Genomic DNA, 25,505 nt, shown 5'->3' on the forward strand with positions numbered 1-25,505 from the left:
GGGACACCTTAGGAGTCTGTTTTTGATTTAATAATCATTAAAAATACACCACCATCTGCTTGGATCAACAAGAGACACCCAAATGTGCTGTTCTGATCCTGTGCACCATTACTGTACTCTTTCCACGACAATATAAAGAATTGATGAGTCTCTGTAACTGTGGTATGCGCACATTAGTAAAACAGCGCACTTTTACTCACCACTTGCTCAGACACTGACAGGTGAACGAACTTCCAACGCTGGATGATTACCCGTTTGACTAGATAATAGCATATTTTTATGAGCACAAACGTAACATGTCTGATATCATTTGAATAATGTAATTTGAGAAAAGTATGCTAAAATAATCATTACTATTCAGTGCCCCATGTTCCTGGTTTCCATTTGCTGGAGCTTGTATTCACAGACATATGTACAGGAATGGAACCATTCATTCAAGAAAAACATTAGCTACTAAGCAAAATAAGAGTAAAATGAGGGGGGATCCCTCTGAATCTTTGAAACTCAGTCCAGTCACCTGAAACATACGCCTAAACAATTAAGTGTGCAAATGTGCTGTAATCCTGAAGCCTAAAACACAGGCTATTTTTGAATAACATACATTACTCCATACTAAAGACAGGGACCGGAGATAAAGGGCATTGTTTGCTTACGATGGTAAAGAGCATATCACAACTTTCTTATTTATCTGAATCAATCTTCACTGTGAAAATGATGTTCCTGTTTTTACAACTACCTCTCCATCTCCCCTGCTAGGTGAGCTATTTCAGTAATCTAAAATAAAAACAATGTAAGATGGAAAAATGGGAAACAAAAGCAAGACATGCCATTTTGTTTATTTTATTTGTCTTTTGAGTTTTTGTGAAAGTTGTCAGAGGTTATGAAATGTTTTGCTGCGTGTGGATTCATGGTAAACATGAAGTGCATTCCTCGCCGCTCCATTTACAATTGGCAAACATTTACATTTGATTCCAGTTTATATAAAATATTCACACCAACTCTGCGTGACTGTGTCACACGCTCAACTTTTTAAAACTTCATACACACTTGTTTTATAAGACAAATAAAAATTATTTACAGATCTGTCCCCCCACATACACTGGGAAGTAATCCCACAACAAAATAGCTGGATATCAAGAGTAAACTTCAGAGAAAAAGTGAGTATTGCTTCAAAGCCATGCAGAGAACTGCCATATTTAGACAAATATGGCAGCGATTGTTCAGCGATCAGGTGAAGATATACAAAGATTCGAGCGAGAGGAAATTTTCCATCATTCTTTTGGGTTTTGATGGTTTACCTGGTTTGCTGTAAGATGCCCAGATGAACATCAACTTTGGATGAGTTCAGGACCTTAATACATTAAGATCTAAATTATATGACCCTTAATTTATGCTAAGCTTGGAAAATATTCCAATGCATTAATATATAGTTAATATTAACATAACGCATTTGCACCGGACCTTTAGGATGTATAGTACTGGTAGCTCTGATATTGAGTGCATGACCATGTAACAAATGGACAAACATAGCTGGTATAACTTTTATAAATTAAAAAAATGTAGATTTGGGGAAAAAAAGACATTCAGTGGGGAAAAACAAATCAACTCATGTCTTAAAGTGACAGATTACAGATATTCCTGTGATCACAAAGCGGGCACAGACTCAATGCGACATCCATTAAAGTCAGCAGTAATTTTCCATGTACAGAGAGAAATGACCCTCAAAACAAATATTAAAACTAAAAAGGAAATCAAAATACATTTTCATAATTACATATGTAGGTTTTTTTTCTCCTGGCCAATGAATGGGACAACTGTTGCTTTCCAATTTGTGCAAATGACTTCCATGAAAGCATCCGAGTACTTTCCATAGGCAGGGTTTCACTCCCTGATGGTTTCTGGAAGCTTGCTCCCAGACTCCTTCACTGACATGAAATAGTTGCATAAATAGACAACTACTGATCCCAGATCGGTCAGCTTGAAGTCATCTATGCGGAAACAGTGCAACAATGGAATTCAGCAATCCCTTGATCATAATTTCTCAAAATTCTATAACACCTGAGTTCAGAATAATTCAATTCCAGCATGGACCCAGTATTAGCTATTCACAATGCTAATTTCTGTCACAAATTACAGCCGGACTGTGACTGTAAACTTTAAATAAGACAAGGCACAGAGCTGGATCCAGTTTTCCAAAAGGCACAGCCACCTCAGTGCAGCTATGCCATCTTGGGCAAAGAAATGGAAATCAATTTAAATTTCTTAGCTCGAGGGAGGTTTTAAAATAAAATCTTGATGACACAAGAAGGAGGCAGATCCACTAATAAGAGTTCATTTGGCTTAACCTCTGAGGTCAGCAGGAAAAGTAGTAATCTAAAGGAATATTGTTGAATGGCTCGGAATCAAAAGTTCATATACAAAAAGGGACTGAACTTCTTTATTGGCACGTGACTTTCCCGTCTCTGTCTGCAAGCTACTCAAACAGATCCAGGAGAAGAAAAAAAAACTAACTCTTCAGCATGATTGCTTCATTCCAAACTGCACAATGCATCCATTTAGAAGCAGTAACAACCAGGTGACCAGAACCGAAACTCAACCACTTGACGTGATAACAGAAATACAAGTTTTCCTTTCTCTTATATCATTCACAAAGAGAAACAGAGAAGCCGCTATTTCTCAAGTCAATTATCTTCCTTGATGGTCAGTTCAGGGGTTTGACTGTGAAGGGGAACTCAAAAAAGTAAAGCACTGAGCCAAACTGGAACAATGCGTCTTAGATTTGGTTGGCGTACAATGTCTCCTCATCACTTTCACTCTCGTCCTGAAACTCGTGGGCAAGGAGAGACTTCTTGGAGCCCATGGAGGTGAGTCGTATCTCATCATCGTAATCGTCGCGATGCTGTCGCAAACGGTGGAAGCCATCTTTCTGACGGTTTGATTTGGCTGCACACACACACCAGATGATGCACGCCGTCACCACCAAAGCCGTCATGGAGGCCGCTGCAGGATTAAAGAAAAATACACAACTAAGCATGAATGCATGAACAAAATAAATCGTGGAAGAAGTGTTTGTATTTTGGCAAATATCTTGCAATCCCACGCAATGTGCACACTCTTTCAATATCCTAAAAGACTAGACTCAAGATTTGGTGGTTTCCTAAAAATCATGACTAATAGGTATCAGAAAAACACCAATGGCAGTGACTCTAATGGTCCCCATTAAAACATAATATGCATCTTCGAGTCACGTTGAAAAAGCAAGCACAACATGAATACCGTCACCACGGGAAACAAAAGTCCTTTTTCATAGATACAGATATTACCTGCACTGGCCACAACAAACTCTCTGGGCAAGCCGAAGATGCTGTTGTCCATGTCGAGCTCAATAATGATGGGACTGGCAGCTTCATAGGAAGACACGGGGACCTGGAAGGCAGCAAAAATATGTAGTGAGCATAAATCCTGAACCCATCCACCTCCTTGAAAGTTATTTACACTATAGCAACCCCAAACATTTTTCTGTTCTAATCCGAGTATAACAGGTTTTTTTTTTTTTAAACAAACTAAAATCATGTGGTCATGTTGATCCTGGTTAATAAAACATCTGCTTGGAGAATTTTACTAAATATTGTAGTAAACATCAGTATGTTGTAGCGGTCTACAGGAATCACATCATTATATTTTTAGTTTTGTGTAAAATGCCACTGAAAATGTCCGACTGCAATGAAAGACAAAGCACAGAAAAATCAGACAAACACCCTGACAGTTTCTCCATTCAGGTGAGTGGGCTTCTGTCTTTTAAAAGGTTTTTTCACACGCAAGGTTGTTAATTACTTAATTATCCAATTGGGAGCTGTCATTTGCAGCTGTGACCGTTTAGTATAATCTGGTGCAGTTGTTCTGTATTTCTAAAGTAGCGCTGGATTATAAGAATCCTATATTACTCATACTGTATGAGAGGTAAACCATAATCAGGGAATTATTTTTGGGGTTATTTTCTTTACTTTTTTTCCCTTTTTCTTCAGAGCAAAGGAATTATGCTTAATTTATCAGGGCCATTATTTAAATCCAGTGCAAACAATGGGGATACTGAACTCAGCTTAAGAGGCTGGAATTGTAGGCATGTTTTCAAGACTGATTTAGCAGTGTGGTTTGAACATAAGCCAAAGAGTTGCTGCCAAATAGAAGGTTTTCCTTTAGACTATTTTGTATTTTTAGTATGTATGTGGTATTTATATTTTTTTCTGATAGCTGAATACTAAATATGCAAAACAGGGGCAGCAAAATTAACTTAAATGAATGTGATTTTCATTTACAGACGTATGAGATGCGTCCCTATGACCTAAGACTGAGTATTCGATGTCCTAGAAAGTATGGGGAGACTATTAAGGAGAGGACATTCATGGTAGCAGCAACTTGTGACTTGGACCACATGTTGGAGCAGAGAGAAGCAGACCCCAAAAAGCCCCTGGATGACAGGTACATAAGAAATGCTGCCATTCTTCCAGATCTGTCAGAGCTGCCGTGCAGCACTGAAGTTGTCAGGAATGAGGAGAAGACCTCCAGCGGTTCTTCGATCATCCATGGTTTCGCGGCGGCAGACTACCAGCAGACGTATCACGCGGTGGTGGATCCCCTGCTCTGTGGACCTTGTGGAAAGCTCACACCCTACAGTGTGAAACTCGGCTTTACCATCAAGGAGCATCTATTCAAAGAGCTGGCCTACCCCACCCTTCACATTTCAGAGCGCCCAAATGGAAAGGTGGAGGTGACGGAGAGATTTTGTGTGCTACGCCCCACACCTTTCATAGACATAGACGGTAAAGGAGAACCACGGTAATGTTATTCCAGACTTCTTACAACATAACTCTTCTTGTTACATGTTTAATATATTTTATTTTAATTTGTGTTCTGAATGCAGTTGACAAAAAATTCAAAATCCAACCACCTGATATTTGTATTTGTGAGCATCAACAACTAAATGATGTCATTTGCTATTCACTCCTGTGTATGATCTCCACTTAAACAAGAGAGTAAATTATATTACAGCCGGGTCAGAGTTTCTCTGCTTTTCACCACTGAACACCAGAAGGCACAAGCAAACATTTCAAAACTGCTGTGTCACTTTATATTTTTGCCTCTCAAAATGTACATTTCATGAATGCATGAGGGTCTCCTGGGTCTATCTGAAGCCAACCACATGCACCCTAGAAAATGCTAACTGAGTGCGCTGGTTATGCATCCACCAGCATAAACATCCCATTTAAAAAGAAGGGGAAAAAGCCAATGATACTTGTAGAAGTGTATTACATGACTAGAGGTTAACAGCTGTAGGCTCTATTCAATTTCAATTACATCTGATCATTATATACTGTGTCAGAGGTGAAATGAAGTCACTTAATCAGTACTCGGAATAACTTTTTTTTTTTTTTTTTTTTCCCCCTTTCTAGTGAGCCGGACTTGCAGAACACGTAGTAAATTTGTAAATAAATGTGTACCTTCTGACGTTGCCGCTGGTACCCATCAGCAATGGCTTCGATATCGTGGCTTCCAGGAGCAAGGAGTGCATGGAAGTAGCCGCCCTCTGAAGAAAACACACTCACTCCTCTATTTATTGAAATGACTGCTCCAGCGATAGGTTTTCCATTTCTGTCCCTCACCACACCGCGTACCCCTTTGTGGACCTTGGAGTTAAAGTTTAGAGAAAATCAATATAAGTGATTTTTCTTTTTAAACCTGAATAAGCCTTATTAACACAAACAAATTAAAGCAAATGTGAATTTAACAGGCCCGTACAATAGATATGGATCTTAAAAATGCACTACTAAAAATAAATAATCATAAAAGATGACAGTAACAGATCTTTTGCCGAGAACTATGAACCAATATGCTAAGGAATTTAAAAATGCTTTAATATAATTTACTTAGATCTGTATTGGAGTAATTAACAAGAAGCATATTTTAAACACCTTTCTTCGCACAGGTCAGCTTGTTTGCTAAACTGTGACTCCTCTCAACAGATAGGAAAACGGATAGAAAAACAAAACCTTCTTTGTGCTTCCCTGAAAGATACAGATCTTTATACTGGGCAAAAGTAAATTTCTGAGCAAAACCTTCTTTGTGCTTCCTTGAAAGATACGGATGTTTAAAATATGAAGCAAACAAACTAATAACAGTCTAATAGAAAAGAACAAGAAAGTGCCTGGGAACCATCTAACTTCAGTTTATAGCGATGATTAATGGTGGATCAAAGACCTTTTAATACATAACTTGTGTTTTAAAACTGCATTTTATTATCTTAATATCTGTGCGGCTATGCTGAATGAGTTGCATGTTATGCTGAGGAAATCTTGCAACATACCTCCACCAACATGCTGAGGAGGGCCTTCTTGTTCTCCGCCCACAGCGTGGCCAGCTGATTAGCAGGGGGAAACAGACAGCAGCAGGTGTACACTGTGATTTCTGGGCAGTGGCCAAAGTCCATACTGAAGTCCTGCAAAGACATGCAGAAGATGTCACATGAGAAAATATTGGACAAGAGTGCATTTCTGATCTTTGCAAACAAACTATGAGACTTTCAAAAAGTGCAGGCAAATCATCAACTTTTTTCAAAGCAGTCGGTCTACTACTTTCTAAAGCACAAATATACAGTGATGACATAAATGCTGCACCTGCTTTCACAGACACGAGGTGGTGGATAAAGACTGACTTACCTTCATGCTGCCCAGGTGACTTTGTCTCTCTGCTGCTCTCATGACTCCATCTGGGATGTTTCCCGCTGAGTATCAGAAAACTCTGCCGTTAATGACTAATTCTCGACAGACATGACAAGCATCTATAGAACTCAAATGACATACTTTGCCCATTGTTGGAACACCCAGTGTCCCCGAGGTGCATCTTGGGGTGGTTGTTGGAATACATACTTGCCAAGTACTTCACTGTGCCTTCATTTGCAACTGGAAATAAAAAAAATTAAAACATTTAGTCACAAGTAGTAAAAGGCGACGTTGCAATGTCCAAAAAAAAAAACTCAAATACGACTGCACATCTAGTCTTAAAACGTTAATCTGTAAATACACGAGGATTTACAACCCTACATGGTAAATAAATAATACGATTTGAGAAAACAAAAGAAGAATGTGGTACCAGTCTGAACAGGTTTGTCATAAGGGTAGGTGGCAACGAGGGAGCCTCCATCCAGCGCAACAGACAGGGTGAAGTCCTTCTTCAGAATAAAGTTCATCATTGCTCTGGTCTCAGGTTCAGCTTCAACTACTCGCTCCGATGCGTTGCCTGTTAAAGTAAGAAAACCGGTGGTAGACAGAAAACAGAATAGTTAAAGCACAATTTCAAAAACAATCACGAGCTTTCTTAATATTTACAATCTTCATTGACAATTGGACTGAATAACTACAGTGAATCTTTTTTTTTTTGTGTAAGACACAAACAAACAACTGACCAAAGAAGTTCATGTCCAGATCCTTGCCATTAGCATTGGTCAGGCCCTGCGTGGACGTGCACTGGTTCTCAACAGCTTGTTCGCGTCCATCGGGGTTGACAGAGGGCACAATGAAAATCCGGGTCTCATTGATTAGCTTAAGCAGGAAAAAGGAAGGAGAAGGAGAAGGAAGAGATACAGACATTATCAAAATGTATACAGGACTGTCTCAGAAAATTAGAATATTGTGATAAAGTTCTTTATTTTCTGTAATGCAATTAAAAAAACAAAAATGTCCTACATTCTGGATTCATTACAAATCAACTGAAATATTGCAAGCCTTTTATTATTTTAATATTGCTGATTATGGCTTACAGGTTAGGATTAAGATTCCCAGAATATTCAAATTTTTTGAGATAGGATATTTGAGTTTTCTTAAGTTGTAAGCCATGATCAGCAATATTAAAATAATAAAAGGCTTGCAATATTTCAGTCAATTTGTAATGAATCCAGAATGTATGACATTTTTGTTTTTGTAATTGCATTACAGAAAATCACAATATTCTAATTTTCTGAGACAGTCCAGTCTTGTAACTTTTGGTTAAGGGGTAATTTTTCCTGTCTAACTACATTGTTTTACCAAATAAGTTGTAAACTACAAAGAAGATAACAATATATACAACAAAACTAAACAAAAAAGCTGCAAAACAAATGTAAAATCTCGGCTCAACAGCTAATCGGAGAGGGGTTTTCTGAGACTGACCTTGGTGATGGCTGGGTTCTTGCCATAGTTGATACACAAGAAGGTTGCAAACTCCAGCAGCAGCTCTGTGCCCACTGGGGCATTGCCATGGACCCCGGCTACAAAGCGGATCTTTGGCTCAGATGGTTCAGCTTCTGCTGGTTTGTTGGATATTTCCAGGGCCCAAATGGTTCTGAACTCCACACTTTGACCCAAACTGGACAGAAGATTAAAAAAAAAAAAAAAGACAGAACAGGTCAAAACTTCAACACAGAAAATATGGAGGAGTTGCAGCTGATGTTATGAAACAGAGAAAATCCTTACAGAACTAACATTTGGCACGGGCACACAGAAATACTGTCAAGAGAAAACCATGTTGATGAGTTTTATACAAGGCTTGGAGAAAGACAAAACCTACCCACCTGTGTAAAAATGTAATTTCTGGGAAGTTAAGTGTGAGGCCACGCAAGATGTCAGACAGCTCTTTAGGGCGTCTGTAGCGGAAGCTGTTATCCGTGGCCGTGCTCTTGACTAGCTGCTCCAAACCCTGGCCTAGAGAGAGTTCCTTAATTAAGCTCTGGAGCTCCTTCTCAGATGGGTTCTGTACGGGACGGGGACCCATGGGAGACTGGCCATCACCGCCAGAGTATAAACGTGCCAGTCTGAAGTCCACTACTTCCGCTCGATCCTTTGAGACTGTGGCGTAGATCTTCACAGGTTTATAACTAGGCAGACAACAGTTAAACGTTATTTAAAAGTTAATAGCAATGGGACATTGAACTATACGGACATGTCATGGTAAATGTTTCCTCTGAAATATAGCGCATTACCCATGGGCGGTGGCAGTGATGGAGTAAGTCCCAGGGACCAGCAGTCTCCAGTAGTCTCCGGTACGAGCTGTGCTGATGTTGTGGTCTATACCCTCCACGGTAATAGTGGCATTGGGGATCCCTGTGCCATCCCGAATGTCAGAGACCGTGCCCTGCACTCCAGTGTGAACCTACACAGACAAACAGCCAAATAAACACGAGCAAATGCAAAACACAGTAAAAGTGAACTAAAACCTTTAGCATTGTGTTAAGATCTGTGGTTTTTACCTGGTGTACAAACTGCAGCAAGGCTCGGTGGTTTTGATCCCAGTATTTCGGTAATTCTTTGGCCAAGGGGTACTTGACACAACCCAATTCGATGGTCACCTCAAAACAGTTGGTGTTGACATAATTCCAGTCCTGCATGCCACCTGGAGGCACAAAGTGATGCTTCCAGTTTTAATGCTTACACTTCTCACTTGTGAGTGGAAGTTTACATTAATTTAGCTTAAATCGCACATAAAATATGAGCAAAGGCTTTGGAAGAAAGACCTCGCCCCCTTATTTTTGGGAAGAAGAAAAAAAGAAAAGTATAAGGTTGCACAGGCTCAACGAGCTGTTGTGAGCAACAAAGGAAAAAGATGCAGGCATACCAGAAACACTGTACCAGTGAGCACCATTGGTGATCCCATCCTCAAAATACTCCCCAGGGTACAAGTCCTCACAAGGGTGTCCTTTGTGCATCAGAGGATTCTCCTGCACACGGATGACAAACAAGTGAGAAATGAACAGTGGTGCTTTTGTAGCAAAGTTTAAAACATTGTCTCGCCACAAAAACAAGTAGCTTACACCACTGTTCGCTCTCAAACAAAATATAAGCCACCAGCTGACATTATTTTAGCCCAAAAGGGATCTCACTGCATCGGTGTCCAGCTACCTGTGAATAGGCTCTTGAAACCTGCTGAAAGACGGCGTCATCAGGTGACTTGCTGTAATGACTAATCCTGACCTTGTCGTCATCAAAAGGGTAGTTGACAACCAAAGAGCCTAAATTCAATGAAAAAAAAAAGATTGTGTGGATAAAATTAATTCAATATGCACAAAGAAAGCCATGTCACTGAAAGAATGTGTTTTTTTGAACTACGTGTCCCAAATGAGACCCTACCTCCATGGAGGTTAGCTGACAGGACGAAGGGGGTGCTCTTGAGCCAGTTCATCATAGCTATGACCTCTGGCTGTCTGGGATCTGTGGTGGGAATGAACTGGTCTGGGAAGTTCCGGTTCAGGTCATAGTTGTTGCTGTTGTTGCGTCCTTTGTAGCTCTTCACGTCACCTGCGAAGAAGGAAACTCAAAGAATGAGTCTTATAAGTGTAACACCGACCAGCAGAAAGTTCCAGCCTCAGCTTCAGCTTCCTCATCCACACTTCCTCTTAAACATCAGACATCTTGGCAGACAGAGTAGATGCTTGCAAAAAGTTGTCAAAATAAAGTTATCTTAATCTACATGGCTTAAGGGTTGATATATGCAAGGACACAACATGCAAAAGCATGACATTCTGCAAAGGAAAGCACAACTCGCCAGTCCACATCGAATAGAAATTACACAATCTCACATGTTTTCCTAAAAGTATATCGGTGGTTGAAAGCTGAAAACCTTTTTTGAATTCTGAACATTAATGCATATAGCTTAACTTATTAACCTACTAAATCCTGTAAAGTGCTGATTTATTATTTCAAGCTCTGATAACAAAATCCCCCCCAAATATCTTCTGTTCCTGACTCCAGCCCTTTGGCACCTTGCCTGGACCTCTCATTATGTCATCAAATGTCCTGACAATGTTTTCATCATCTGCTATTAATCCAGTTTAGCAGCGATATTTCACACACTGGGAAAGGTCAGACAAACAAAAACAGAAAAAGATTGACTTTTACATGTTCTTGACACGTCTTCCTCAAAATATATCGGTGGTTGAAAGCTGAAAATCTTTTTGAATTCTCAACATTAATGCATATTGCTTAACCTATTAACCTACTAAATCCCGCTTCCACCTGCAAATCTTGGTCGTGACTGTATTATGGTTTGAGTCTGTTGCAGTGCAGAGCTCAGAAAAAAAAAGACCACAAATTCTAATTCAAATTTAAGAAAAACATCAAGATATCCATCTGTGAACTGAATCTAAAGAGCAAGTTCAACAAAAAGTTCCTTTTTAAAAAGGCATCCCAATTTCCTGGAGGTATTAAAGATATTACTTTAATGTCCATCATCAAAATACCACACGTTCACAGTACAAAAGACACTATTTTCAACTAGATTTTCACTGTCGGAGGATGATAGAGTAACGCGTTTGATCTCCAACTACAGCAGGACATGCCTCCTTCAAAATCAGTGCTAAAGGTTTTGTGCAGAAGGATACTTTTTTCAATAACACGCCCATTTTAAAGAAGAAATAACATCTTGAATTTTGAGGAAAAACCTAAATTAAACTTGTTTATGTCAGAAACACACCACCACACAAGCATATTGAGCCACATGCAGTTAAATCTAAAAATGTCATAGACCTGTATTTAAAAAAAAAAAAGAATTACTTTAATGTTTTACATTACATGCAGTGCAGCTCTGAAGTGTCACATTATCCACGTGTGTGTCCTCCTTTCTTACCTTCAATGGCCACCTCATAGCCGTCAGGGTTCATAGAGGGCATGATGTGAATACGGGTGTTGTTGACCAACTCAGTGACTTCCGGGTCACTGCCATAGTTGCGGCACAAATACTCAATGAGGTTGAGCATTAACTCTCTACCCACCACTTCATTGCCATGCATATTAGCTACATACTTAAACTCTGGCTCATCTACATGGGGAAAAAAAAAAAGACGAGAAAAACAGAAAATATAATCAAACCCGAATTGATAAAACTAACAGTGACAATGAATATTGAAAGATGCAGTTGAAGACTCACTGTGCTCATGAACAGTCGGGTTGTCTGAGATAACCATCACATACAGCTCACGATCTTCCACAGAGCGGCCAATGCTGTGGAGGTGGGTAATAGCAGGGAACTCGCTGCTGTACTTTCGTAAAAACAACTCCATGTCTGCGTAGTTGTGATGGCGAAATTCCTGGGGATGGATAGACTGATGCAATGGTGGGAGTAAAGGAGTGCCGTTTTTGTTTCCTTCATGGGGGACCACTGGGGTCTGGGTGGAGTTAGGAGAGTTTGTAGAGGAAACGTTTGGATGACTGGTGGACGGCACTGTGACTGTCGACTGTTTTGTTGTATTGTTGCCTGCTGCCTCAGTGGCCACAGGTGCCAAAGTAAAGTTAAGCTCAGTGGCTTTGCCATCAGTCACCTTGACATTGTTGACTGTCATTGCCAAATACCTGCATAGAAAAAGAAAAATATGACTGAGGACTTCAACGAAACCACCTAGAAGTACATCAGATATCCCTGCTGCCATGACAACACATTATTGTAGTTTTCTTTGAAACTCTTCACCAGGAAGTTCACTTCTCTAAGAGGAAGTAAATTATATTAGTGTACGTTCTTTGGAAGAATATTTCAGTCTGTCTGGGTTGGAGGCAGTCTGGGAGGACAACATTTTGTGTTACTGAGTCAATTTTCCAACAACGACAAGGAAAATATGAACATTGAGCCCAGTGTGTTACCTCTGCAATTTGATAACCTGTTATAGACTGTTACTCAGCATTAATCCTTTCAATGAATAACCTCTGTGTGTGAAAACCTGCCAAGTGAAGAAAGTCGCTTAGTGAGACTCACCCAGACGCAACAGCTGTGATATTGTAGGTTCCTGGAAGCAGAAGGCGATAATAGTCCCCATATTTTGCGGTGGTCAGGTTGTGACGAATGCCTGATACGACGATGCTGGCATCGCTGAGGGCAGCTCCGCTAACTGCATCTTTAACAAAACCACGAACACCCATGTGCACCTGGAAGACAATAGTGCTATGAGTGCAAAAAAACCCTCACTGCAGTGCAAAGAGACCATGCCAAGAGTGAAAAGGCAGGTTCTGATTTTGTTACGACACAGTAGCCTTTACTTAACGTGAATGCATCATTCCTAGTTGAACGCTCTACCTTTTCCATATAGGCTAGAAGCGATTCCCTGTTGAGATCCCACTCCTTGTGAAGCTCGGCAGCAGGAGGATATTTGCAGCAACTTAACTCCATTGTGATTTCCAGACAGTTTCCATGGAGGTAGTTGTAGTCCTGCATTCCTCCTGGATAACAGGCACGAAAGGAAAAACATAATGAATGCATGGCTCAACTAGTTTCATTTTTCACATTTAAAATTTGCAATTATACACATGGGAAGGATTTGTGTAAATCCAGGGATTAACTGGATGCTTCATTAAATCAAACCCACTGGCAACAGCCCTGTGCATTATGATGTAAAGAGTCTGTGCCAGTGAAGTCTTGAATCCGTCTTTATCCATTCAATAGTATTGTTTAAAGAGAGTGTTTAATGAGGTGGTGTGCGATGACATCTGCAATTTGCGAAACCCCGAGCCCTCCTTTAGAACAAACAGAACACACACTGGAGTGCATGCTGTTCAGCGGGCCGTCCCTGTGGGACAACATGAGGTAGTCAGGGGCTCTTGGCTGGAGGGGTTGCCATGACTACATGCTGGGTGACCACAGAAACTAAATGCAACAACCAGTAATTTGCCACTTTTTAAAGAGTGCAAAAGGTCTCAGGCACTAAATGCAGAAAAATAAGTTACCAGTCTCAACAAGAAAACTACATCATTAAAAAGAAGAAAAAAAATACATACACGTTTTATTTTATTTTCCATACACAGCAAAGCTCCAACAGAAGCAAATTGATCATTATACAAGTTGCGCAATTTATTCGTAAACAGCCGTTTTAACTTATGGTTTTTGTTCTGTGGTTATCTTAGCACATTTGCTCTGAATAAAAAAAAACAGAATAATGTTTAGACTGCCATTTATCTTTTTATTTTTTATTTATTCATAAATGTGTATAATCATTTTAGTTGTAATTCCCATTGTCAACCTTAAGTTAATTTATTCCTTAACAGGAAAATCTTCAAAAGCTGCTGGTCATTCATTGTTATGGAAATCCCCATAACCCTTAACATATCTGCAAAAATTAGTTCCCCAAGTTTTAATTGAAGGGGGTATTGTCTGTATGAAAACTGTAATTACAGAGTACTGTATGTGGAAATGGAGCAACATAAACACGACTATAAGAACAATGACACACATGATCCTGCACTGCGTCAAACTAGAACCCTTTCTGAATTAAGCAGGATAAAAACCTACCTGTTCTTAGCTGGACTTTTAGTATGAGAGATGTACGTGTGCACATGTCTGAGTTTATCTGAAGTATGGGAGATGTAATGAGATATCTCAGGACAATTCGTAAGATTACCTCTGAGACCCTCGGCATTATGGTGACAAGCTAAACACCAGGTAAACCAAACCAAGTATAGGCTTTACCACCTCTCATTTATATAGTTTTGACTACATCCTAAAACTATTTTCTCTGGCCACATCATTCAAAGCATTGTCTTAAGCCAAGTTGCTTTAAATCATTAAACTGAATTGAGAAAATTCATCTTTGAAGTGATTCCTTAAAACAAACATCTTGCGCAACACTGGCAGAGTAGCACTAGACCTAAATATCTTGTTTATATACCAAATCCAGTGACATGCCTGGAATTTGGCATGAAACCGCAGGCCAGACAACAAAGTCAAACTCAGAGTTGGTGGATTTATTTAACCTCCAGTACACAGGGGAAATGTATAAATCAGGATGTATTTAGGGGTTGATTCATACAATGGAATAAATCCTATGTTCAACTAAACACTCGGGAGGAGAAAGCATTGTCACAAAGCAAACCAGGCTAGTGACTTTTCAGCTCCTGACAGTGACACAGAACTTAAGTATAGTTAAGACTAGCTCAGGATAAACAAACTCAAGACTCCTCCACAGCGCTCAGATTATACACATGCAATAGAGGAGTATTTTAGTGCAGAAGAATTATAATATACAGCTTGCTCTATTTGGAGGCATTATTACTTTTTCTTTGAACTGCAGGCAACACAAAGTGGAAATCCTGTTGTCAAAAAGGGTTAAGGAATATCTTAAAATATGATACTAACCATAAACATTATCTGATTTTGTGTTAAGAATTAGATTACCCGAGCACAGTACAAAAAAATAACACGTCATTGTGCTGATTTCTTATTTCAAGCTCTGATAACACAACCCCAAAAAATCTTCTGCTCCTGACTCCTGCCCTTTGGCACCTTGCCTGGACCTCTCATTATGTCATCAAATGTCCTGACAATGTTTTCATCATCTGCTATTAATCCAGTTTTAGCAGCGACATTTTACACACTGGGAAAGGTCAGACAAACAAAAGAAGAAAAGGATTGATTTTTACATGTTCTTGATGTCTATCTTGACCATGAAATGAAAACACGATTGCTTCTGAGAGTCTTAATGACTAAACCGTATCTGCCTGAAAAATTAGGACAAACTACAATGACTCACTCTGGAATCATCTGCTAAACATGATTATGACAAACATCAGGTATCTGCTGACAAAGTATTGATGTCTCTTAAGACCTTAAGTAAACCAACACCTACGCAAGAACAAAATGCATATACATCTCATTGATGAAAGTTTTACCAAATCATGATACTAACCAGTAATATATGTGTAGACAGTTGAGAAAAAAAAGGAATACTCGGTGCCCATGGTTGTTGTATTAATTCACAACTTGAATTACTGAAGTGGTAAACAAATAGTGTGACATGACATGTAATATTGATCAAGCTTAAGGTGACCTGTAACATGACCACATACTGTGCCTTTTTCAGGTAACCTGACATCCATGCTCCGTTTCATTCATGTAAAAGTAAACCAAATGCCAATCAGGATGATCTTTGTTTTGTACATTAAATACATTTTGCTTCATGTCCTTTTCTCCTAAACAGCTGCTCTAAATAAAGTATCTGGACATTCCCATAATGTATTATCAATACCTTTGGCTTGTGCTATTTATAGACACAATCAATGCCAATACATAAAGGGCAAAAATGTGAAATGTAATTGTTCAACCATTCAACCAGTCCATTAGAGAAATTAAGATTATGCATTAAACTTAAAAAAAAAAAAACCTTAGAAGTAAATATATAAATAAATGTAGAGCTACACCCTCATCAAAGTCGTTTAATAAGACTAAGAGTGATGTAATCAAATGGATGAAGAGTAACCATCTGAAATTAGACCAATACCTGCTCCTCTCTACATCTCAAGTGCTGTAACCTGAATCTTCAGACATATTAACCAGACCACAACCCCCCCCCAAAAGAAACAAAGCTGGAGTGTAGGTTGATCAGGTTTCTGCCTAGTGGCCACAGTGGAGCTACAGTATAACTGAACCTGAATTATACAGGAAGCGACAAATAAAGGTAGCTGCATTTACAGCTGGTAAAAGACACTCATTCAGAAGACTGTACTGTATGCATTTATGCCAAATAGACTTCTTTAAATGTAAACAATGAGCCATCAGGTATTCTAACATTTTCAATGAGTAAGTATGATGAGCACTGCACGCTCAGTTTAAGTGTTTTTTTTCCTTGTAGCACCTAGCAAATCCAAAATGAGAGAGAACCCCATGCACTTTAAAGATTAAAAGGGAATTTGTGCATTTACAGATTACAGATGTCGGATGAGGGCGTTTTGTGCGATGCTTTTAACCAAGAATATTTTATGAAAAAAAAAAAGAAGTACACTTCTGCTCTGAAAATGCAAACATTTTTACTTGTGATCCGGGATGGAGGAAAACCCTGCTACAACAGCCCACGTTGACTTACAACAGGTGCAAAATAGACCTAAATTACTTGTAACTTATTCTTGTCAAACAGGTTGTAGCTGGTGCATAACCGCCATGCTATGCAAACAATTTAACACGAGGACAATGACAAACATCCTTGACTTACATACAGGAAGATACTGAACAGGGACACTTGTTAAATGTGTTTGCATGGAACAAATAATGAAATCTCTGAGAGCAATGACTTATTTCACAGTGTTGTTCTGTCATGAAGAAAAAAAAAACTAATACCAAAAAAAAACCCACAATTTTAATGGTCTCCATGTAAACACAATGGATTTGATCCATCGTGCAAAACTTTAAAAAGCCACGATCTAAAGACCAACATTTTGATTTTTTAATCACAGCAAAGAACAAGAAAATAATTTTGAACCTTCCCTGCATTACACACAAATAGCTGAAATGCATTTATGACATTTCATCCTCAACAAATAAACTCATCCCTGAAAACTAAACTGGAAAGACTCACCTGGCACATCGTACCACTGTGCTCCATTGGTAATACCATCTTGAAAAGTTTCTTCAGGAGTATCAGTGCAGTTAGGCGTCCCAGTCTTCATCACAGGGTGTTTTTGGGAATACACCAGGGCTAGATAGCGAAACAGACTGTCATCCTCTGACTGGCTGTAGTATCCTTGATGCTTGTGGAGGCGCGAGTCATCAAAAGGGTAACTGGCAACCACAGTGCCACCATGCAGGTTCCCAGACAGCACAAATCTAGAAAGATGGTAGCACATTTTAGCAGCATCTTTCAAACAATGGTTCAAATTATCTTAAGTGTATTTAAAAGCACAGCAATAATAAAGATGTATTTGTGAGACCATTAATCAGGCCACTGTACTGTTATTCTAACTCTAATCTCTATCTTCGCAGTATAATCATACCATGGTGTTCATTCAACACTGATGATGTCACTAAATGGGCAAACAAAAAGGGAAGGCGTATTCATCTGCAGCACAGAAGCTCCATTTCCAGCTGCTTGTGTAAACATTTTCGGTTTGAGCATAAAGCAGGTGAATGGGACCCAGGAAGCATTAAAAAAGCTTTTCAAAACTTGGGTTTGTGATCATTCAGATAGTAACAACAGTTGAAGGCAAATTGCTTTTTCCTCTATCCTCTGTTTTAATTTACATTTTCAGATTACTTGATGACATTCTTAAACGATTCAAAGTAAATGGACTTTAGAAAGAAACTTATGTGATGTATATCATTTGGGATATTCCAACTTTTGCCAAGTCTAACTGCTGATGTTTTATGGATGTCCTGGGCAGGTTGTATCCCAGTCTCCATCCTAGGGCCAGTATAGAGAATGGATGGATAAATGGATGCCTGCTGATGTCTCGAATCATTCATAAAGCCACTGGGAATAAACTTTTATATAAAAAAGCATTTGAACCCGTCCCCCAATTTAAAACTGTAGTGCAATTTGTTATATTGAAACATGCTTAAAAAAGTATGAACCTTACAATTATCTGGTATAAGGAAAATTCAACTTATGGAATATCACAGAAATAAATATTATCTAATGTGAATGTGCCGTATAGGACGTAAATATTTGTGTATATGAAGAGTTAAAGAATCTTTTTCTAATTGAATCTGGAGTATATAATACAAAAAATAAAGGGTCATGTTAACCTCCCAACCAACAGCACATACTCAAAAGAGAATATAGACTTAAAAATAGAATTAAAAAAAGACAAGTTGAACCAAACCTTTTTGTTTGTTTGTTTGCTTGATTTCTGCCATTAAAGGGGACACAAGACATACCCATGCACACTGTGCCCCTGAACAGTGGCTCGATTGTTTTCTTTATCATAAAATATTTGTTCAGACCAAGAAAAAGAAGGGAGGGGAGACATTTTGGTTGTTCATTGACAAGGGACTCTCCAAATCCATCCGGGCTATTTATTCACTAAGACAGTTATGAGTTAAGCCCCCCAAGACCGTGCCAGCCTGTTCGCCTGGATACAAGACACCACACCTGAAAGAACCTGTGTTCGTTTGTCTGGTGCACCATAAGAAAACCAGTGAAATAGAATCAAAGTTAATACAAGCTTTTTTTTATGTCATGCACAATGTTTTCCAGCGCGAGGTACACTTCTCTCAGACCACACAGGTAGGAGAGGAATGCACGCAGTGGTCATCAATCCAGTCGTAATTATACTAAAAGAAGGGAGTTGTTGAACCTCATTGGTGGAGCCAGCTGCAAGAAAGACACCCCAACATGTCACACTCTCAGCCCTACATCTCCTTAGATTGTCTCAAACCTGGGGTGTCAACCCAGATCACAGATAAGACTTTCCAATGCTAAAGCATCTGTTTCTCCCCATTGTCTTCACTTAACAAATACGGTAGTATGTATTTGAACTATCTAAACCCTGCATCTAAAGAAAACAGTCGAACCATAAACAGAGGCTGACTCCATGACTAGATAAAAACAGCTGACCTATAGCTGAACTGCTGAATAGGAGATAACTTTGCATATATAGAGAAAACCACCAGTGTTAGAAAACCTTCAAACTAGTGTTGTCCCGATCAATCGACTGCCTGATCAATCGGGCCTAATCACAGCATTTTCAAAACATTGGTATCGGCCAAAAAAGTATCGGGACATACCTAGTTATTAATGTTTTTAATATATATTAATATATTATATTATTATATTAAATTGTTTTATATATCGTTGTATTTAACGTCACTTCCGGCCGGCAGCCGGCGGAAGTGACAAAGTAAGCGAAACTAACATGGTTTACATGTTTGAATTGTGAAATTTTATATCTGTTCATGTTGCATTAAGCTGCTGCTATTCATTTCATGCCATTCAGAATGTTGCACTAAGGTTAAGCCAAAAAGTATTTTAATTTTCTTGTGTTTGTGAGTTTGACTGGATCTCATTCAACTACCTCTTTTGAAGTTAAATTTATTTATTTTTGTTATTGCACTATTCTGCACTTTTTGTTTTAGTTTACAATTTCATGTTTTTACATTTTGTGGCACCAGAGCTGATAAGCTTTGTTGAAATATATGTCCATGTTGTTCTCCAATGGACAATAAAAGAAACTTGGGATAATTTGAGTTTTAGTCCTCTTTTTTTTTTTTATAATTCATTGCCAAAATGTATCTGATCGGGAAAAAGTATCGGAAATGTATCGGGAGCCAAAAAAAGTGATCGGATCGGGAAAAATCGGGAAGTACAAATACTTCGTTACCTTACTTAAGTAGAAATTTTGGTTATCTATACTTCACTGGAGTAATTATTTTTCAGACGACTTTTTACTTTTACTCCTTACATTTTCACGCAATTATCTGTACTTTTTACTCCTTACATTTTAAAAACATCCTTGTTACTCTATTTCATTTCGGCCTTTAAAAAAAACTATCCAGTTAAATTGCGACATCCGGATAGAGTGAATTTGGTTGTGGTTGTTTCAGATGTTCTTGTCCAGTTTTGTTCTTACATCCGTTCCCTCAGATTCCTGCAACTAAACTTGGATGTACATCCAATAAAGGTTAGGATAAATGATAACATGCCTCTGAAGTTTGACTTTTTGCACCATTACAATACTTATAGGCAACTAGTCATCATATCTCCTGCTCTCTGAAACACATGTTAATGCTCAATAGTACACATATATGGTTCTTTATTTGAATTATACTAAGATGCATTCATTTTCAATGGCTTTTGTCCTTAATGGCTTTTTTCCCCCTTACATTACTTTTACTTTTATACTTTAAGTAGTTTTGAAACCAGTACTTTTATACTTTTACTTGATCAAAAAACTTGAGTTGATACTTCAACTTCTACAGGAGTATTTTTAAACTCTAGTATCTATACTTCTACCTGAGTAATGAATGTGAATACTTTTGACACCTCTGGATTTGATCTACTTACTTAACTACACCTACAGGACTGTGTCAGAAAATTAGAATATTGTGATAAAGTTCTTTATTTTCTGTAATGCAATTAAAAAAACAAAAATGTCATACATTCTGGATTCATTACAAATCGACTGATGAAATGAAATATTGCAAGCCTTTTATTATTTTAAAATTGTTGATTATGGCTTACAGTTTAAGATTAAGATTCCCAGAATATTCTAATTTTTTGAGATAGGATATTTGAGTTTTCTTAAGCTGTAAGCCATGATCAGCAATATTAAAATAATAAAAGGCTTGCAATATTTCAGTTGATTTGTAATGAATACAGAATGTATGACATTTTTGTTTTTGTAATTGCATTACAGAAAATCACAATATTCTAATTTTCTGAGACAGTCCTGTATGTGTTCAGGCAGTTGTAACAATGTTAAACAGAGAAAGGGATCTTTCTGTCATTATGTGTTATGGTGAAAATAAAATTACTTTTACTTTTATACATTACTTTTACTTTTATACTTTAAGTAGTTTTGAAACCAGTACTTTTATACTTTTACTTGAGTAAAAAAAACTTTAAACTCTAGTATCTATACTTCTACCTGAGTAATGAATGCAGGGGCGAAAATCCCGGGGGGGGGGACAGGGGGGACAAGTCCCGCCCATTAGTAAAGCTGTCCCCCCCTAGAATAATTTGAGACAGAATTAATAATTTTGGAACAATGCAGTAGTATTTAGTAGTGATGCACCAAAATTAAAATTTGTGGCCGAAACCGAAATCGAAAATAATAATAAACAGTAAAATCTCAGTACACTTAAAACAAGAGTCATCACCAGAAAAATAACTTATAACTAAAATAGTTATTTGACCACTTTCACCTGTTTCAAGTAAATTTTCACTTGAAATAAGTAGAAAAATCTGCCAGTGCGACAAGATTTATCTTATAAGCAAAACAATCTTGTTCCACTGCAGGGCTCCAGACTGCGACCAAATGCTCGCATTTTGCGACCAAAATTTTAGTATGTGCGACTGAATTTCATGTCCACTCGCACACGTGCGACCAGTAAATTTGCCAGTGTTACACCAACGCCGTAGGCTCTGCGTTGGTGTAACGCGGAACCATAAATCAGCCGTTAGACTATCCAATTAAATCATGTTGGACATTAAACTGACGCTGTTATAAACCAATAAAACTGCCAGAGCCTTGGTATTATCCAATCAGAACCAGAGGAGGGCGGGTTCGCCCCCGTCCCTCAGGTAAGACCGACTTGTCAGAGACTGGGGGACCAGTAGTCACGTCATTTAATTCACATATGCGCGTGGTGTGAAACTATCAAACAATGAACACGGCGTCAAAGAGCAGCGGTAGCGTTAACAAAGCGCTGGTTTTTAAAATTCGAACTAAATTAAGTTTTCTTTTGAAAAAATGCTGAAAAAAGGGTCGCTAAGAGCCGGGGACACTGCGCTTCTTTCCCCCGCCCGCCCCCGCTGCCCTCATGAAGAAAACAAACATGTCGAAGCGGCCGCCTGAGAAACCAGTGCAGAAAATACAGAACCACAGTTTACTCCGTACAGACAGTGGGCTGAGCAGGACTGTTAATGCTGGAAATTATTTGCTGTTTGAGCCGGTGTTTATGCTGCCTTATGCGTTAACGTCCGCTCACACAGACAACCAGCTGCGTTAAGAAACGGACCTCGCTCTCGCGCTCCACGTGAGGAGAGCGCGTCGTACTGTAATACAAAATTATGATTATTACACATACTACAGACGTCGCCGTTAAAGTACATGATCTTTTTTCGCATGTATCTTTTCGTGTCCAGTCAACTGTGTGCGGGCAAAACTTGCAGATCATTGAATCGCCAGGCACGTTACACACAGACAAGGACACACTCATACACACACATACACACACACCCATACACACTCATACACACTCATACACACCCCCACCCGTGCAAAACCAGTGTTCAGTGTTTTGGATATTTCAGCTTAAATTTCAAAATGTTATATAAGTTCAATGAAGTTCATAGCTTGTTTGGTTTCTTCTGTTATTGGACACACAGTTTGTCATGACATACCTGAAAAATCCCTGATGCTTCATGGCAAGCTGTGTGTCTGGTGACAGAATAAATTAGACAAGCTAAAATTATTTGTTTACTGCATGAGCTATTGATATTTCCTTCTTTTTTGCACTTTAAATGGATATTGAAAGACCCATTTAAATTATTTATTTTTTATTTATTTTACAATAATTATTGTGAAATTATTATTTCACTAGTTATTTTACAGTCGTATAATTCAGGCAACAGCTCAAAAAACATTTTTAATAACACTAACCCACATTAATATCGGATCGGATCGAATCAAATGGTGATAAAAAACAGAAAACAGAAGGGCTAATACAGCATTTAACTTTTACTTGAAACCTTTGGGAAGCGACCGCACGGCAGAAAAGGGGCCATTGTTAAAGTGTGCTGCAGCTCATAGATGGAGGGGGAATATGAACTGGCCTGAAAAAAATTTTTCAGTCAAAAATATTTTTTTTGCTTTAATCCCTGAATTCATTAATCTATTATGAAATACGTATTACTAATACACTGAAATGTAGTAGAAATGTAAAAATTTGGTTAGCGTGTCGATAAACGATGTGCGCTCCTAAAATTTCTGATTGTGCCCCTAAAAATTTTCAGTTAGGGGCTACTGTGCTCCTAGTGAAAAAAGTTAGTCTGGAGCCCTGCACTGGCAGATTTTTCTACTTATTTCAAGTGAAAATCTACTTGAAACAGGTGAAAATTGTTGTTTTTTCCAGTGATGAGTCTTGTTTTAAGTGGAATGAGATTTTTTTTAACTAAAAATGAGACATTTTAACTAGAAATAAGACAGATATTCTTGTTAAGATTGTGGGTTTTTGCAGTGTATTATGTCAGATGTGCTGTATTATTGCCACCTTTCACCTAATACCATTGTTTTGTATTACTCTAAGAAAGGTCTTCTGCCTGTTTGCGAGATAGAGTTGAAAATGTCAAAATGCTGTATTAAAGGAAGGCTAAAACTTTTATTCCTTGTCCCCCCCTGGATTTATTCTCTAAAATGTTACTGTTTATTGTCCCCCCCAACTATGAAACGGGATTTTCGCCCCTGAATGAATGTGAATACTTGTGACACCTCTGCCCAGAACAAACATTAAGATCTCACTTCTTCTCCTGGATCCACCTGATCACCGCCATCACCTCGGGTATATCCCGTGGATCGACCGTGTTCCCGTCATACTGGTCGGGGAAGCTCCGGTTCAGGTCCATGTTCCTGGCATTGCTCCGTCCCCCGGAGTCCCCGGGACAGTCCCCCTCTCTGGACTTCTCGAACCCGTCCGGGTTCATGCTGGGCATGATGTAAACATCCGTGCTGTCCACCAGCTCGGTGATGCGCTCCTCCTCCCCGTATTGACCCAGCAGGTACTCCACCAGGTACACCAGCACCTGTCTGGACACGGTCTCGTCCCCGTGCATGTTCCCCACGTACTTGAACCGGGGTTTCCCCCGGGGGTCCATGTGGGGGTCCCGGGTGATGCGCATCACCCACAGCTGCCTGCCCTCCACAGACTCCCCGATGCTCGACAGGTTGGAGATGTGCGGGTATCTCTGGGCCAGCCGCTGCAGCCGGGCCGTCAGGTCCACGTAATTGTAGTACTGGTCGTAGGTCTCGGGTGTCTCCTCCGTCGAGGCGCCGGCGAAAGACACAACAAGAGGGAAGAGAAGCAGCAAAAGTGTCGCTCGTAGTTTCACCGTCGTGCACAGATGCTCCCAGATGTGTGCCATGTCGACCTGTCTTCTACTCACACAACCATCCGGACTTTGGAAACGACGAGCCGACGCCAAAGTGAGTTAGTTTGGTAAGCGCCTCCCGAACAACAGATGTTTTTCTATTTTTCGGACGGAGCCACTCCGGCCTGACCGTCACCGTGCACTTCCGCTTACGTCACAATGGGCGGGGCTTCGTGATGACGCCGCGTTTAAGGTGGACTGCTGGAGATAGTGGTTTTATTTATTTATTTATGCACGCATGCGTTTGTTTGTTTAAAGGTATAGTCTGTAATCGTATTCAAAAACATTTATTGTTATACTGGGTGAAATGGTCCTTCCATCCTGAGAGTAGCCAGTGAATAATGTGTTCAGAAAAAGGAAAGAAAAAAATCCGACCTCTCTGACAGCTTTAAAGGAGCTTGAGGCCGGATTGAGGCAGGATTTATGAGAAAAATGCATATACGTTTTAAGTTTTCTAGTAATAATGTCAGATGAAGCGTTCCAAACCAAAAAGAATGAGCCCTCTAGTGTATCTCTCCGTTGCCTTGAACAGGCTGTGTGCTGCAAAATGTGCTGCAATTCGGTCCCGAATTTCCCGCGCTGTCCTGCGGATGTGACGTCACATGACGCTGCATGCGCGTTCTCCCCGTTCTCCCGTGCCGGCTTCACTGTTGGCTGCAGTACCCCCGACGGCCGTCGTGGTGAAGGGTGGCGCTAGAGAGTCTCATTTCTTAAAAGGAGCCTCATGCTCCTTTAAAGGTATAGTCTGTAATCGTATTCAAAAACATTTATTGTTATACTGGGTGAAATCGTCCTTCCATCCTGAGAGTAGCCAGTGAATAATGTGTTCAGAATAAGGAAAGAAAAAAATCCAAACTCTCTGACAGCTTTAATCCTGTAAAAACTCTGACCAATCTGTTTTTTGCGCACCGAGTGGCACGGATTAGTC

The 25,505-nt window shown here is 39.3% G+C and overlaps 2 protein-coding genes across 2 annotated transcripts in view; one reads left to right on the top strand and one right to left on the bottom strand.

Moving 5' to 3' along the window:
• Window positions 1-2,636: 2,636 nt before the first annotated feature.
• Window positions 2,637-24,721, bottom strand: cpda (carboxypeptidase D, a). Its single transcript, XM_061719286.1, has 21 exons — window positions 23,952-24,721; window positions 17,351-17,598; window positions 13,087-13,229; window positions 12,769-12,938; window positions 11,950-12,371; window positions 11,650-11,841; window positions 10,155-10,322; window positions 9,927-10,036; window positions 9,643-9,745; window positions 9,278-9,420; window positions 9,011-9,180; window positions 8,603-8,905; window positions 8,202-8,397; window positions 7,460-7,595; window positions 7,147-7,293; window positions 6,858-6,956; window positions 6,714-6,778; window positions 6,362-6,493; window positions 5,499-5,684; window positions 3,324-3,426; window positions 2,637-3,000 (listed from the first exon to the last, which is right to left on the bottom strand). Exons 1-21 carry the CDS (start codon window positions 24,569-24,571, stop codon window positions 2,774-2,776), a joined length of 4,083 nt encoding a protein of 1,360 aa, XP_061575270.1. The 5' UTR covers window positions 24,572-24,721; the 3' UTR covers window positions 2,637-2,773.
• Window positions 8,031-25,505, top strand: part of crybb1l3 (crystallin, beta B1, like 3) — a 30,920-nt gene continuing 13,445 nt past the window's right edge. The window contains exon 1 of the mRNA XM_061719289.1: window positions 8,031-8,034. The gene's annotated coding sequence lies outside the window, so the exon portion shown is untranslated. The remainder of the gene's footprint in view (window positions 8,035-25,505) is intronic.

The sequence above is a fragment of the Cololabis saira genome, chromosome 4 (genome assembly GCF_033807715.1).
Source record: "Cololabis saira isolate AMF1-May2022 chromosome 4, fColSai1.1, whole genome shotgun sequence".
NCBI classification, from domain to species: Eukaryota; Metazoa; Chordata; class Actinopteri; order Beloniformes; family Belonidae; genus Cololabis; species Cololabis saira.